Genomic DNA, 17,435 nt, shown 5'->3' on the forward strand with positions numbered 1-17,435 from the left:
GGCTGTCCCCCTATTTGTCTGTACATCCAGGATTACACTGATCCATCTGTGGAAATACAGATTAATACAGGAAAGTAGTCCAGTAGAGATTTTAATTCTTGTTCTTGCTTTCCATTAATTTGGAGATTTTAATTATATTTTTTTTCTGAGGAGCAATTAGCCCTGTGGTACTATTGTTACATATGATAAACTATATGTATAGCTGCAAGCTCAGTACTGCTCTGGTAAGTCTGCTTCTTTGTAAGTTGACAAGAACTAGGAAACTGAATGGGGGAGGCAGTCTAGTGGCAGCAATCTTATTTCTGGAGCAAAGTAATTTATTCCTCAGCTGAAAGGTAGTGCTTACTCTCCACATAACATTTTCAAGGCAGGAGAGGCATATCAGCCGTTGTCCTTTAAGAGGACCTTGGTGAATGGAATCAGTGCCTCTTATGGACAGGAGAATTGTTGTAAAATGGATTTTTTTCTGTAGCAAAGGTAAGAAAATGTAAAGTAGGAAAAGGGAGTTATCCAGGTCTCTCAGAGCTTCACAAGATTCACAGGTGTTGTGGAAAAAAAAGATTGGCTTTGTCTGAGGGGAATCCTAAGAGTTTCATAATAAGAAAGCAGAATGGGTAGACTGAACTTATCACATAGAAGAGGCATCCTGAACATCAGGGTTTGTTGTTCGCTGCCACCTGTGGTGCAAGACGGAAAGCATTGTTTTTGCACATGAATAGTACTTTTTGTTTAATTATTACAGAAGCCTGCAATGCCTTGTGTGCTTGGTTCGTAAAGCTGGGTGACCTAATGTTCAGCTGCATATTCAGTGTGAGACATTTATCTAACACCACACATTGTTCTTTCTGTAGCTTCTTGCAGTGAGTGTTTCCTGAGCTCCTGCCATTTGTGTGATAATGCAGAATGCATCAGTATGTCACATCTGGGGTTCTGGATGCCCTTTTGTGCATCCCCCCACTTGTCAAAGGTTACCCAGTCAAAGCCTGGGGTCAAAGCCTGGGGGGGGTCTATTGTATAGAAAATAATGAACGGAATCTGAAAGAGGGAACTGGACTGAAAAGTAAAACCAAGAATCAATCATTTAATTGTTACATATAAATGGGACTCTTACTGGTTCTTTGAAAGTATGAGTAAATTCTTGCTACGTGTCATTTGAGTGCTGAACTAAACAGTTTTTTTCAGTGTATGCTCTTAGATTAACAGCTCTAAAGTTAGTCTGGAGTTTTTAAAGGCCCAGCTAAATCTTAATATTATTAAAGGAAAAGAAGAAAATTATCTTTAAATAGTCAGTGTGTATACATAAATACATATATATACACACTACAGTATAGTATGTGTCTGTGTGTGTCTGTAGGTATATATACACACTGAATGTTATATGTATATAAAAAAATTAACTGGCTTTTTTTTCTATTCAAATAAGTCTTACTCTCTGTTGTAAAACAAAGGGAGCAGTCACTGTTATCTTTCACACAGCTGAATTTGCTCAGCAAATGAGGTTGGATCTGACTGCTTGCCTTGTACTACTGCCTTTAGAAAGAATAAAGATAACTGCATCCATTTCAGGAAAAGGACATCAGTTTTGCCACTGCTTTTTTCTGCCCATATGGTATTTGGATAGTTACTTAGCATGAGTGATAACTGACCTAGATTTTTAGGGCTTCAAAACTTGTCATCTCTTTTTGCTTTTACTCCAAAGTGAGAAAGTTAGTGTAGGCACTGGAATTAAAAATTCATTAAAGAAAATTTTTGATCTTGTCAATGTTTCTGGACTATGAAATTATCTTCTGTGTGGCTCAGATTTGGATTATATTCTCACTGTTCTTATTTGCAATCAGAATCAGTAAGCAATTTGTTTTTTTTCCCTGCTTCTTTAATATAAACATCCCTGGCTGGTAGCCCCTCTCCTTGTTAAGCTCCGTCACTAAGTGCAGAGGCCTGGTAGAACTTGCTGGTGATGACAAAGGCAGTGGTGGGGAACTGCTGTGATCTGTGTCTGCTGTCACTGTATCACCTACCCCATTCAGCAATGGGCCCATGTTTTCATTGGTCAGCCTTTTAGCACTAACATAGCAGTAGAAGCTCTTCTTTGTGCCCTTTGACATCCCTTGGAAGTCTCAACTCTATCTGAGCTTTGGCTTCTTTGGCAATAATTGCCGTCCCTGCGTGCCCAGGCAGTGTTTCTCAATCCCTCCTTTGTAGCCTGCCTGTCTGTCCTCCCCCATCCTGTATGCTGCCTTTTCACATTCAAGCCATGCTGTGGCTTCTTTGCGTAGCTGAGCTGACCTCCTGATACATCTCCTCAGCTGACACAGAGCTCCCTCCCCAGAGGAATGTAGTAGCGGGTATGGTAGTGGTAGACCACTGCTGGAGTATCAGTTCTTGTCTGTCACACCTTCCTGCAGCTCTGATGAAGAAATGCATGATCTACCTGGTTAGAGGATGGAGCTGAGTGGCTTGTGGTGATCCGTCATGGGCTGGTGCCTCCAATAGCCACTCCAGGTTGTCTACTTTGGTACAGGTGCAGATTGATAGCACTGTTCAGCTTCTGCGTCCCCTGCTTGTTATGTTCACACTCAAGGTGACAGGGTCTGAAAGCTCTGCTCACGGGCCATTTTGCACTTTTTGCACCTTAGCTAAACCAAGGAATGTAACATTACGGTGTTCCTAAAGATGTAATATTCCTGAGTTTATCATACAATGCACACAACTGAAAATTTGAACTAGCTTTCAAATTCCAGACTATTGGTGAGACTTAGTATAGCTATCCTATCCTTGCCAGCAAGCATTATCATGGTTCCTGGAGTGGGTGGCAGTGGGGAGACAGGGGACACACTACAAGCAAACGGTACTAAAGATAAATAACTTCACTTGCCTTAATAGCTTTCCTAAAAATCTTTGCTTTGAAGCCTTATGCGCTTCAGAGTGCTTTAATTTGTAAAGCAAATGTGCCTGTATTTTGTGTAATGGTAAATACTGAGAGTATAGGACGGTTGTTTCAATAGCTGAGATTTATTTTTAGTAATCATGTTGTTAGCTACTCTGATCATTATATAAAATTATGAATTCTTCAAGAATAGAGCAGGTTCTCCAAATTTTAAATAAAATTGGTCTTACAAATAATAACAGAAACTGTTCTGCTCATGAATGAGACTAAGAATTAAAGGCTTTATGGCACATAAGCAAGTACTAAATAAAAACAAAGTCAATAAAGACATTAAATAGTTTAAAGTGCATTTGGGGATTTCTTTTTTTTTTTTTTTTTACTTAAAGGTACAGAAAATTAAGCTCCACATCAAACTTAGCTGCTGTTGTGTTTCACTATAAAGACCTAATCCTGCAGAAATTGTTTCTGTGTGGAGGAATACTTTTGTGGGGCAAAGGATAAGATATGGCATTAAGTGGTATGTTAGTACAAGTAACATTAGCACAACTGCGTATGAGAAAGGCTAAAAGAGAATTAATAGTAGTATTCTATTTTTCATAGTTTATATCGAATCGAAGTAAAGCTAGGCATCCATTATTACTTATTCGACCTTTACTGGAACTCCTAAGCAGTTGAATAAATACAAATTACCTCTGTTCTGGGCAGAAAGCACAGGGAAGAAACCTGTTCTCTGATACAAGGAATTCACAGTCCAAATACACAAGTTACAAAGTTTGTCTTTTGATCATCCCACATTAAAAATTAAGATAGAGTTTTATAGAGATACATGTCAAAAATTACTGCAGAAAAGGTACACCAGCACATCAAATTATTGCAGGAAAGGTACACCAACACATCTCATCAGAATATGGTCCAGTGGTTTGATTATGAAAACACTCATAATATCTTCCCTGTGATCCCTTAAAGTACAGAAGAACTGGTAACTATTGAAAGAAAAAAAGAAGGAAGTCCCTTTTAAAACTGACAGTGTCATGGTTATACAGAGATATTATTCTACAAACTGTTCTTCATCTAGTTACCTAACAAACTGTGTTAATATAACTTTAAATAAGAAACATGAATTTCAGGAGAATAGATAATCACAGGATTCTGTATCTGTAAATCTATGCTTCACACACTCACACAGATACAGTATGTTCTTGAATGTCAAGTAGTCATATGCAGGAATTTGGGATATTCTATTAAAAATAGCCTGGTTGTCTTTTTCCCTTTCCATCTGCTGCTGAATCCAAGAGAAAAGAAAATTTTAAAAGGCTAAAAGGAGGAGTGCATATTAATGCGGTTAGCTCTAGTAACTGGGCAATGGAAAAAAATTTTCCACATATTTTTCCTCTTGCTCTTTACTTTGCTGCTAATGTCTACTTAGCAAGATGTCTACCTGTATGTACTCAGATAACCTATTTTTGTCAGTCAGTGGTCAATTCCCAGTATTTCTTCCTCCACTTGTGTAACACTATTTCATGTATATAAATATCAGAGATGAAATAACTACCTATGCAAATCAAGCAGTATTTATTTATATGAAAATTTGGGATAAAATTCCCCAGCAAAATTGCAAAGACATGATATTCTAAAAACTGAAGTTAAGATTTATTCCACACCTATTTAAAAAAGTGGGGGAAAAGTGAGCCAGAGTTCATAAGAGCACTAGTGATCTTCATTTGTTACTTAAGTTTGACTTTTTTCTTAATGAAGCATATTTAAGAGTTGGCCTATAAACTCAGAACTAGTTCTTCTCAGTTAACTTGGTGACCTTAGGGATCCTGTGACTTCTGTCACATTTAAAACTACATTAACAAATGTTTTACACAAACAGACAAGGCAACTTGCTTTAAAACCAGGAAATTTTGTTTTGCAGTAAGTAGATTTTCTGTCTCAATACGAAGAGTATTTTCTGAGCTGTCAGCTGAAGTGCTAATGACCTACAAGTAGGCAAAGTATGCATGTTTTGTGATTTCTTGCTGGGGATATCTCTTCCAAATTCATGAAGGTGGAAAAATAAGTTTCTTCTCTCTGTAAATACAGCTGTTAATAAGAAGTGAGATTCAAGTCATCTTTACTGTTTTCTTCTTCACCGTTTTCCTTAAAGCGTGTCTTACTGCAGATGAGGAAACCAAAACCTTTCCTGCTGGATGAAGGTTGACTCAATGTTCTTCCGTCTGTTGCAGATTGCTTAATCTTTATAGTGTATTTTTGCATTAGAAAATTAGGAGAATGGTTAGATGCCTCATAGGAATATTATCAGAATTATTCAGCTAATATCTCCACACTATCTGGAGGATTAAAGTTTGTGAACACCATTTTTTGTCTGGTGGTTAGAGTGGGAATTCAAGTCACAGGGAGCTTTTTCTTTCTTATTGCTTAAAATTTTTCAAGACATGAAGCACAAAATGCATTGCTGTTAAGACTATTCAGTAGAATTAGAAACCAAACAGCAGAATTCAACTTTTCGTATTACAAGATTTCCCTTTTGATAATTTTAAATGGAAATTATCATAGAATCATAGAATCATTTAGTTTGGAAAAGACTTTCAAGATCATCGAGTCCAACCATCAACCATGCCCACTAAACCATGTTCTGAAGTGCCTTGTCTACATACTTTTTGAATAGCTCCAGGGATGGTGACTCAACCACTTCCCTGGGCAGCCTGTTCCAATGTCTGACAACCCTTACAGTAAAGAAATTTTTCCTAATATCCAATCTAAACTTCCCTTGCTGCAACTTGAGGCCATTTCCTCTCGTCCTATCTCCAGCCATCTGATAGAAGAGACCAACACCCACCTCACTACAACCTCCTTTCAGGTAGTTGTAGGGAGCGATAAGGTCTCCCCTCAGCCTCCTTTTCTCCAGACCCCCAGTTCCCTCAGCCGATCCTCATAAGACTTATTCTCCAGGCCCCTCACCAATTTGATTGCCCTTCTCTGGACACGCTCCAGCACCTCAATGTCTTTCCTGTAGAGAGGGGCCCAAAACTGAACACAGTACTCAAGGTGCAACCTCACCAGTGCCGAATACGGGGGGACAATCACCTCCCTGCTCCTGCTGGCCACGCTGTTTCTGATACAACCCAGGGTGCTATTGGCCTTTTTGGCCACCTGGGCACACTGATGGCTCATATTCAGCCAGCTGTTGACCAACCCTCACAGGTCTTTTTCTGCTGGTCAGCTTTCCAGCCACTCTTCCCCAACCCTGTAGCACTTCATGGGGTTGCTGTGACCAAAGTGCAGGACCCGGCACTTGGCCTTGTTGAACTTCAGACGACTGGCCTCAGCCCATCGATCCAGCCTGTCCAGATCTCTTTGTAGGGCCTCCCTACCCTCAAGCAGATCGACCCTGCCTCCCAAGTTGGTGTTGTCTGCAAACTTGCTGAGAGTGCGCTCAATTCCCTCATCCAGATCATTGATAAAGGTATTATACAGAACAGGGCCCAACACCAAGCCCTGAGGAACACCACTTGTGACCCGCAGCCAACTGGATTTAACTCCATTCACCACAACTCTTTGGGCTCGTCCATCCAGCCAGTTTTTCACCCAGCGAAGAGTACACTTGTCTAAATCATGAGACGCCAGCTTCTCAAGGAGTATGCCATGAGAGACAGTGTCAAAGGCCTTGCTGAAGTCGAGGTAGATAACACCCACAGCTTTTCCCTCATCCACTAGGTGGGTCACCTGGTCATAGAAGGGAGATCAGGTTGGTCAAGCAGGACCTGCCTCTCGTAAACCCATGCTGACTGGGCCTGATCTCCTGTTTGTCCTGCACATGCCATGGGAGCGCTCTCAAGACAAACTGTTCCATAATCTTCCCTGGTACCGAGGTCAAGTAAAGCTGACAGGCCTGTAGTTCCCCGTATCCTCCCTCCGACCCTTCTTGTAAATGGGCGTCATATTGGTCAGCCCATTTATTCCAAAGCTGCACTTTACCAGCATTATTTTTATTTAGTTTGATGCAATACTGTTACAGTTTCTGTTTTGTTTTTTTCCTTTTTCAGACATGTAGTAGCAATGGTTAGAAATGATCTGGTTGCTGGAAAAGCAAAAGGCATAGTTAGTTAGGAGTGCTCTACATTTATAAGAATTTCATGCAAATCTTGAGGAATGTTCTAAACAAAAGTATTTGGTTACCCATTTTTCATTTGTAAGTTAACATTAGAACAATAATTAATATATTGATACCTGTGTTGCAAAATATCTGTTATGGAAGCAATGACAATCCAATTGTGGTCATGCAGTTTTTAAGAACAACAATATAATTTCAAGATGTTTTTCCTAGTGAGAATTGAATGGCTTTTTAGAGTCTGCATTTTTCCTTTATTAAATTAACAAAGAACACTACAGGCTTTTCTAAGGAAATCAGTTTAAAAGTGGCTAACAAAGAAGTCTGTAGAGACAAGACAGTTCAAAGTTGAAGACATAGAGGGTCTTATAAGTTTCAGGTCTGGGTATTATTTTCATCACTGCTGTTTTAGACAGTTGCTGCAAAATTCTCAAGCTTTATGCCATGAATGTGTATCTGAGGCAACTGTGACGGAGATCTTGTATGATCAAATTTATTCACTGGATTTTTCAAAACCCTTAGTAGCAGGGGTGGGGCTGTTGGTTTTCTTGTCTTTTTTCTACCTCAAAGGGTCTACACAGATTACTCTTTAACCCAAATAATTTCAGTGACCCATTCTACAGCATGTCCTTACAAACAGTAGTATTGTCATAACTTGCAGGAGTATTGAACTGCAGCATAGAGAAGAAATAATAGATGGCATAGCATGGCATGGAGGTGAGAATGTGCTAATGAACGGCCTCTTTGTCAGAAATGGTAGTTTGAGGAAAATGGACATGGAATGATACCGCAGATCTCTTGTATCTATATATTATCTCTCCTGTTTCATCAATTGAAAATCCAGATTTCTCTTTACTTCTACTTTGAAAATCAGAAACTAGATTGTAATTTTTAGGAGTGTTAGCTAACAATATGTTTCAAGAAGTCTGTTGAAACAGGAAGTGACTCCACATACACTTTAGGGGAGTTGATGATTTATTTTCTTGAGATAGATTGTTTCTAAACCAGGCCCATCACTAGTCATTTGGCATTTACACACTTGTTTCTAAGAAATGCTTATTTTGCAAGATAGTCTTTTATTTTGTGGGATTTTTATATATCTCCTTATGATGGAGAGTAATTACTGATTCAGTGTAAAATCAGTCTTCTTTCTGTTACATTAGTGCCTATGTCCCTTTTCCAAAATGCTTGTAGGAAAGGAAATGCTCACTTGCATGGTTATCCTTTCAGGTTTTACATTTCATAAGCTTGTGAAATTATATTTTTTTGAGTAGTATTTTCCCTGATGGTTTTATGAAAATGACCTGCTGACTTGAGTTGTTTCGCATGGTTAGCAACGTGAATGCAGATTTCTGCATCAGACAGTACACAGCTTGGGCTGGCTGCATCTAAATTAAAAATGAAATTCCATGGCAGAAATACTTAACTTGCTCTGTTAGTCACTGGCTGAGATAGGTAATGTCTAAGATGATTCACAGAATGCTTTAACATCTGATTAACTTAGAGAAGAGAAAATCTGATTCAGGGAGTTATTCTTCCGTGTTCTGAAACATCAAATTTTGTGATGCCATTTCACTGGGGTTTTTATGTGGTATGAAAGCAAAATAGTGCTTAAGGCTAGAATGGGATGGGTGACGCTTGCCATCTGGAAGTTGTCAGAGCAGCTAAAGCCAGCCTTGCAAGGAGTACTTGGTGACCAAGTGACAACATCATGTTGACAGAATCTGCATAGCTAGTGAAATAACACATATATAAATACAAACAAGATGAACAATTTAATGTCAAGTTAAGGAACTAAGCGTTTACTTGTCATTATCAAATACATCACTTAATCCTGGTGTGTACTAACAAATAATACTCTTACTGAAATCTCCCAGTGCCATTTTGCTAGCAAGGTGCATTTCCAAGGTGCATGGAGTGGTTCCATGAGTAAAGATTGATTTTCTCTCACTTGAACTACAAAAGGAGTGTATTTCTGGGCGTTAATGTCAATTTCTAGTGGTCTCACATGGATTACATCAGGTGTTTTACAGGCCTTTCTCATTTTGCTATGAATATTACCCTTTAATACTGTGATTTATTTGAGCGTTTTTTTTCATTAGATTAGGATCTCAATTTTGGTACCTTTGTAGCAAAAACTTGCTGCTGCTTCTCAAAAGCAGTTCCATCTAAAATCATCAAAGCTACTTGCAAGCAACCCTCAAGCCAGGGAAGAGCTTATGCCTTTTTGTGTTCTCATAAGATGCTGCATGTTCAGAAATACCTTGATGTGCTGCATTCTGTAACTTCTCCTTGGCAAACCAGATTAATGTGTACAATTGTGTGTGCAAACTGTTACTTACACATTTAAAAACAACCATGATTTGATATTTTAAATATTAATGATGGTACATTTGTGAGAACCCTTCAGATATATTCACAGCTGGAAATCCCACTGTCTGAAGTAAAATTTCTGTCTTAATACAGACTGAACACAAAGGTTGACACAAAGTAAGTTTTTGTTGAATGCTGATGTTTAAGATTTTTCCTTGTTATTCTGGTTAATTATTTCTTATCAGAATTTTCCTTAGAAACAAACAGGGGAGTAAACCATACTTAGATCTGGTCAAAAGATTTGTATTTGCATAAGGAGTGGCTGGGTTTGTTACCAAATTTCTAAGGAGAGGTAATCAGAACTTTATATCAAACCAGTAGGTAGACAGAGGGGCAGATCATATTGCAATATCCTGAAGACACTTTGTAGACTGGACAGTCCTGCCTCTGAGTAGGATCATGAATAGGGTGTCTGGAGGACAAGGGCTACAGTTCATACGCTATGTGCTGTTTCTAAGAATATGTACTGCAATTAATCCATTGGATGTGCAGGTGTTTCAATTTCATAATGAACTGGAATAGCAAAATAGCTGCTTGTTTTTATGATGTTTTTCAGTAATCCTAGAACAAAGTCAAAGGTAGTCAGAGAGATTTTTAGCCCGTTGTATAGTACAAGTAGTATGGGTTTAAGTGACAGTGGTGAATTGATGCAGTCAGAAAGATTAATTTTGTCACATAAGAGGTCTCTGTGGAAGAAGCAGCAGCATATTATACCACAGCCTACCATGAGGCTACATCCCATCCTAGATGTAGGTTATGTAATTAGTGCAGTTAAATCATAACATGTCTAATGAAATCTAACTCAAAAGGCAGGCAAGAATAGGTTGAAGGCATAGCTGTCAGCAGTTATGTTTATAACGGTAAAATAAAAGTGGCAATGCTTTTTCCAAGCCTGACTAGCTGCTGTAATCTAGCTTTGCATAAACAGTTTTGCTGACTGTACTACTAACGTAAGTCTTTTTATAGTGGATGAATTGTATTATATTTTTTTCAGCCTACCCAGAATCTACTTTAAGTATTTGGTGGCAAACATTGACTGATTACATATTTTTAATGAATATTATATAGAAATTTCTTTTTGAGAAGGTCTGAATAAAGTGTAGCAATAAACTAGCAGTAAAGGAAATTCTGGAACTTATTTGGCACCAAGTGTCTGTGCCTCTGCACCTGTTAGCTGTGCTATTTTTGCAATTCATGATCATAAACCAGGAAGTTACTAGCCACCAACATTCCCACATAATGCGCAATAAAATTTTAATTATCTCATTGTATGGTAATTTAGAATGTGCTTTTTTGTTGTGTCCTAAAACCCTGTGTGAGTTCTGTCATCAGAGAATGCCATGGGGTACTGCAGGCCATACATTAGCAGCCTTTTTCTTGTTCCATTTGAACTAACACACCTCTGTGCAGGATTATTCTGGGCAAGATCACACCTACCACATCTTCTAAATTCCTTCTTTGTGTCTGGAAATCAGAATGAGGCTATGCCTTTCTACGCTTAGATTGCAGAGTGTTATGCTTTGTTTCTTCACTTTAAATGCTTACAACTGTGCTAAAATTAAGACATCATGTTCCTCATGAAAGATAAATGCCAGAGGTTGAAAAGAATTCAGCTGTATTGTACAGTTGGCTTCTACATAACTTAATGAGTACATAAGAAATACAGATGGAGTGGAACAGAGCTTTCCTATCTCTTTGCCTATATACTTGGATATTGGGGTTAAAATTATCTTGGGGATATGTTAAGTAGTAAACTCCCTTTTCCTCCTCATACAATTTTGCAAACCACTAGCCCTTTCCTGGTGATTGCCAACAAATCTCATTTTGGATTTGCAAAATGTGTCTTAGAGTTCACAAGCCATCTCGGTGTTTTGTGTAAAAATATTTATACTTTGATAGTCTTCATCAAAGTGACATACATGGAGTTACTGCTCTTTATTTGTCATCTCTGCAAAATTCTATTTTGTTCTTGTTCATCTAAAAAGATGTATTATTGCTTCTTGATTCCATTCCAAAAATTACACCATTATCTTAGGGCATTTTGTGCCAAAATGTATCATGAATCATTGCTGAGCTGCATAAGGTAAAGGAGAGGTGAGTGGCACAGCATATCCTTCCTCGTTGCTACCGGGTTTCTCCCTCCACTTAACCAGTGCTGTCATATAAGATATTTAACATAGTTGCTGTCTCTTAACAGTTTGGTTATACTACTAGATATGAACACAGCTTGTTTTAGTTCACGTTTGCATATTGACTTGAACTGTATTTCCTTTTAATGGAGTATGCCAGATTTCATAGTGATGTAACTAACTAGAAACTCATGATAGTACATGTGCCTGAAAGAAAAAGGGAGCTTGCCTACTGACAGAGGAAAAAATGGTTGGTAGAGCTAGAAGAGAAGTCTGGTTGGTTAAGTCATAATTCAGAAATAAAGCTGTCTTTGCAGGTTAAATAGGCCCTATTTAGCCTAATAAAGAGAGGTGCGTGATTTTTATACCCAAATCCCATCAGCTGTTAATGAGAGGGTAGTAGCAAATGGGTTTTTTTGACATTTGAAAGTTCTACAAGAATACTTTCTCTGTTATAAACAGGAGGTGAAGAGGAGGTAGAGAGTAGTCTAGAAAAAAATGCTCAGTAAAGTCTGGAATATGCATTAGAGGTGACTTTAAAAATGCCTGTAGTTCATAAGTGTACAGTGGAACTATTAATTATTATTTGCTATAAATAATAAAGGTGCTGACTGGACATATCTTCCTTGACTACAAAATAATATCATGTTACATTTCAGCTATGCATCCTTCTTTCCCACTTGTAACAACAGCACTGAGCTAATTAGATAACTAGCACTTTGACTTAATGTGGGGTAGTAAAACATTTTTGTTTAATTATAATTTCACACATTTTCCTGTTAAGAGAAATTTGTGCTTTGAGGGCCTATTTTTACTTAGGTTTTCAAAATGCTGCTGTGTAATTCATCTTGGATGTAGTCTTTTTTTGTTTCAGTAGACCCATTTGTTCTTTGTTTGGTAGGTTCTAGAAAGTTTTAAGATCATGGATTACAGTCTGCTACTGGGAATCCACATACTGAACAGTAACATGAAGGAAAAAGAGGGAGAGAGTTCCCAGAGTGCATCGGACATGAAACGTCCTGGAGGGCAGAAAGTTCTCTATTCCACAGCCATGGAGTCTATACAGGGCCCTGGGAAGTCAGGGGACTCCGTCACCACAGAGACAACAAACACGTAAGTGCCATAATCTGCTCTTAAAGTTACTATTAAAACTCACACATTCTGTTTCTTCAGTTTGTGCCACTTGGTGTTAAGAGGCAAAACATTCAAGAGTACACTGCATTTCAGGAGTTGAAAGATTAAGCCTTTTTTTTTTTTCAAAAGCTGAGCCATCAAGATTTGCTGCAGAACAGGAAATTAAAACATTGATTAGTAGATTGATCATCTTTAAATACATGATAGCAAATTTGGTTACTTCAGAGTCATTTATGTATGCACAAGTGAATTCATTCATAAAAGAAATATTATAAGACACCTACAAGAGTCCCAGGTATAATCTAATTTTAACTGGAAGCAGCCTCATGAGCCAGAAGCAAAAACTATTTATTAATGTTGAAATGGATATTCCTACAGTGGTTATTTCCATTTCAAAGTAGTATATTCAATACATGAACTGTATCACCAACCACTGAAGTGCACTCATATCCATTTATGGTATTTCCTGAGATTAAGAATGGCTGCTTTCCTCTTATTTTTCTATCTAGCAAAAACTGCAGTAGAATTTGAGTGTATAGAGGATAGTTATTCAGTTGTTTCTTTTGAAACACATTCAGTGTTAGTGAGAGCATTATGTTCACCATTCTCATTCCATGCGAATCCTTCATTATAATGAGGGTTCAATTTCAAATTAAGGATTTACTCTTCTCTGGGTTCTCAAGGGAGCCATCTAGGTAAATACAACTACTGATACAGAAACGTGCTTAAACCTACAGCAAACAAATCTGAAAATTATGATATTTAGCATTTATAGAGAATTTCCAGGTGTTCAGAGCTCTAGAATATAAATCAGAGCTGAATTTCACTCTGTTTTTACAGCGTTACTCATATTCACACAGAAGATGGTAAATGCTCTTATATGGTGGCAGAGGTGTTGCACAGACAATTTTAGGGGGTGTTGGTCTTTGGTTTTGATTTGGGTTTGGTTTTTAAGTAAAAGCCAAAGCTGATTATATAGGTCATCCAAGAAAGTCCCTGTGGTTATTATATGCCAGGTCCTGCACATGGTTTCGGGCAATCCTAAGCACAAATACAGGCTGGGCAATGAGTGGATTGAGAGCAGCCCTGAGGAGAAGGACTTGTGGGTATTAGTGGATGAAAAACTGAGTATGAGCCAGTAAGGTGTGTTAGCAGACCAGAAAGCTCTGGGCTGCATCAAAATAAGTGTGACCAGCAGGTCGAGGGAGGCGATTCTCCCCCTCTACTCTCTTCTCGTGAGACCCCACCTGGAGTACTACGTCCAGCTCTGGGGCCTCCCAACATAAGAAGGACACGGGCCTGCTCGAGTGAGTCCAGAGGAGGGCCACGAAGATGATCAGGGGTCTGGAGCACCTCCCCTACGAGGACAGGCTGAGAGAGTTGGGCTTGTTCAGGCTGGAGAAGAGATGGCTCCGGGGAGACCTTATAGTGGCCTTCCAGTAGTTAACAGGGGTCTACAGTTCATGGCTGAGTAAATACTCTGAACCAAGCGGAGATCCAGGCAGTCAGGCTTCTCAGCTTGATACTGTTACTTTTTATGTCACTAATCTGTCTGTAAAGAAATTCTGGAAAAGCACATGCTTAATTTTTAATGAAAAATATACAAAACAACCTTTTCAGACTTGGAGTAATGTGCAGGCTCTCTACAGTTTTGTTACATGTGATCAATAAAGTGATAAAATTCTCCTTTAGCTAGGCAAAATTATTATACTTTTCCCCAATTTTCAGATCATCTAAATATTTCCAACTCTGTCTAAAAGTTATCCTAAAATACTCTTTATTTATAATGGATGTTTACCACTGGATGACAGATACTTTAGGTTTGCTGTTTAAAATCAGTTGTACGCTAAGTGACCCACATTTGACTGACTTTGCACCGTGGCATGTAGCTCTAGTGTTGTGCCCCTTTCTTTGGGTTTGCAAGTGGGTACAGTTCAACTGCTAACTGATGTTTAGAGATGTCTTAAAAGATAATCTAACTACATTTTTACTGTTTCTCTCAGAATGGGAGGTATTCCAGCTAAAAGCCATAAAGGAGAAAAGCTGCTTCTATTTATGGGTATTATTGATATTCTCCAGTCTTATAGGTAAGTTGAATTTCTAGTTTTTATTGAATAAGCTATTCTGAAATTACTTACAAATGTGGACACTTTATAAAGCAGTTCTGGTTTTGTTTTTATATGCTTAGGTTAATGAAGAAGCTGGAACATTCTTGGAAAGCTCTTGTTTATGATGGGGTAAGTAGATTTATTTTTTTTAACTGTTGGTATTTTAGCTAATGGAATGTTGACTTACATTGACCAGGAAAAAGCCAGCTCCAGTATATTTGTAGTCTGCCATCACCATGTGGTTTGGGCTGTTGCTATAATCCTTTAGGTCCATTTCCCAATACATGCTCTGATTTTATTTGTTGATCCTTCAAAAAGCAACTAAAAGAATCAGCTTGACCATATAACTTAGACAAGACAATGGCCACTTAGCAGGACATTGATGAATCTGTACATAATGTGAAAAATGTACATAATGTGAAAAAAAGCACTTCAAATGCTAGGAAGATTTTGCAGAAAATGGCTGTATAATTCAATTTCATAAATTAAATACCTAAAGAAAAAATCTTGAAGAATTAACCTTTAAAAAGGAAAAGCTTGTTAGGATTCACTTGTTTTGAGTATGCCTGAAAAATAGTTTACCTGAGGTGTCCAGCTTCTTTCTTGATGATTTACTTGTGATTTACTTATGGAAAATATGACTGAGACCTTTTTCAATCTTGTAGGATACCGTTTCAGTTCACCGACCAAGTTTTTATGCAGACAGATTTTTAAAGTTTATGAATACAAGAGTTTTCAAGAGAGTTCAAGGTAAGAAAGTTGTGACTTTTACTCTTTTTAGATATTTTTAGAATCATTACTTTATAATGCTCCTGTCTTGGTGTCATGGTTTAACTCCAGCCAGCAACTAAGCACCACACAGCTGCTCACTCATTCCCCCGGTTGGGATGGGGGAGAGAATCGGAAGAGTAAAAGTGAGGAAAACTCATGGGTTGAGATAAAGACAATTTAGTAGGTAAAGCAAAAGTTGTGTGTACAAGCAAAGTGAAGTAAGGAATTCATCCAGTACTTCCCACTGGCAGGCAGGTGTTCAGCCATCTCCAGGAAAGCAGGGCTCCATTATGCGTAACAGTTACTTGGCAAGACAAATGCTGTAACTCTGAGCGTCTCTCCCTTCTTTCTTCTTCACCCAGCTTTATATGCTGAGCATGACATTATATGGTATGGAATATCCCTTTGCCTAGTTTGGGTCAGCTGCCCTGGCCGTGCTCTCTCCCAGCTTCTTGTACACCTGCTTGCTGGCAGATCATGGGAGACTGAAAAATCCTTTAACTTAGTTGTTGCTAAGTAGCACTTATGCTAAAACATCAGTGTGTTATCAACATTATTTTCAGAGTAAATCCAAAACACACTGTACCAGCTACTAAGAAGAAAATTAACTCTAAGCCAGCTGAAACCAGGACACTGGTAATAAAAGAATGCTTTCTTCAATGTCATGTAGCGCTTACCTTGCCTGAAGTTGAGTTTCTTCACTGGAGCTAATGGCATTGTACTCTAATAGTAAAATTACAGAGAATTATTTGCTATGTATTTTTTGTCACATCAGGGCATCTGAAGGTAAAACAGGTTCCCTTATATTAGCATTGATATAAAGATAAATTTAATGACTTAATAATGTGTCCAATCCTGCATCTGTTATTTGTAGGAATACCCCCATTGATTTTAATTTATTTAATTTGCAAAAGTAAAGATTCTTTACATACCACGTCCAGCATGTTTGAAAAGATAGACACTCTTCCCTTTCATAGAGAATTCTTCTGTGTTTTATCAAGGAAAAAAAAAAAATCAGAAGTTGGATATTAATAAAGTCTTTTGTCTTTGTCACTATCACCTGTTTCTAGTTTTCCCCTCCATTTCTCCTTCCTTAATCTTTTAATTCATTCTCAAAGCTAAGACACATATCACTGTTAGCTCCTTACCAGGTATGGTGGGTTGACACTGGCTAGACGCCAGGTGTCCACCAAGCTGCTCTACCACTCCCTCTCCTCAACTGGACAGGGGGAGAAAAATACAAGAAAAGGCATGTGGGTCAAGATAAGGACAGGGAGATCCCTCACCAATTACCAATCATTGGCAAAACAGAATAGGCTCAGGGAATTTCATTTGATTTATTACCAGTCAAATCAGAGTAGGGTAATAAGAAATAAAACCAAATCTCAAAACACCTTCCCTCCACCCCCCCCTTCTTCCCAGGCTCAATTTCACTCCCCAGTTCTCTACCTCCTTCCTGCCAAGCAGCGCAGGGGAGCAGGGAATGGGGGTTGCAGTCAGTTCATCACATGTTGTCTCTGCTGCTCCTTCCTCCTTATTCTCTTCCCCTGCTCCAGTGTGGGGTCCCTCCCACGGGAAGCAGTCCTCCATGAACTTCTCCAATGTGGGTCCTTCCTTCGTGCTACAGTTCTTCACGAACTGTTCCAGCATGGGTCCTTTCCACAGGGTGCAGTCCTTCAGGAATGGACTGCTCCAACATGGGCTTCTCTCTCCATGGGGTCCCAGGTCCTGCCAGGAGCCTGCTCCAGCATGTGCTCTCCACAGGGTCACAGCCTCCTTTGGGCATCTACCTGCTCTGCCGTGGGGTCCTCCACAGGCTGCAGGTGTATATCTGCACCACCATGGACCTCCACGGGCTGCAGGGGAATCTCTGCTCCAGCACCTGGAGCACCTCCTCCCCTTCTTCTTCACTGACCTTG

At 38.8% G+C, this 17,435-nt stretch overlaps 1 protein-coding gene across 1 annotated transcript in view; it reads left to right on the plus strand.

Moving 5' to 3' along the window:
• Positions 1-17,435, plus strand: part of PIP5K1B (phosphatidylinositol-4-phosphate 5-kinase type 1 beta) — a 102,477-nt gene that overhangs the window by 67,082 nt on the left and 17,960 nt on the right. The window contains exons 8-11 of the mRNA XM_049795746.1: positions 12,405-12,616; positions 14,641-14,724; positions 14,826-14,874; positions 15,411-15,495. Of these exons, the coding sequence (XP_049651703.1) occupies positions 12,405-12,616; positions 14,641-14,724; positions 14,826-14,874; positions 15,411-15,495 (430 nt within the window). The remainder of the gene's footprint in view (positions 1-12,404; positions 12,617-14,640; positions 14,725-14,825; positions 14,875-15,410; positions 15,496-17,435) is intronic.

Source organism: Accipiter gentilis, chromosome Z (genome assembly GCF_929443795.1).
Source record: "Accipiter gentilis chromosome Z, bAccGen1.1, whole genome shotgun sequence".
Lineage (NCBI taxonomy): Eukaryota > Metazoa > Chordata > Aves > Accipitriformes > Accipitridae > Astur > Astur gentilis.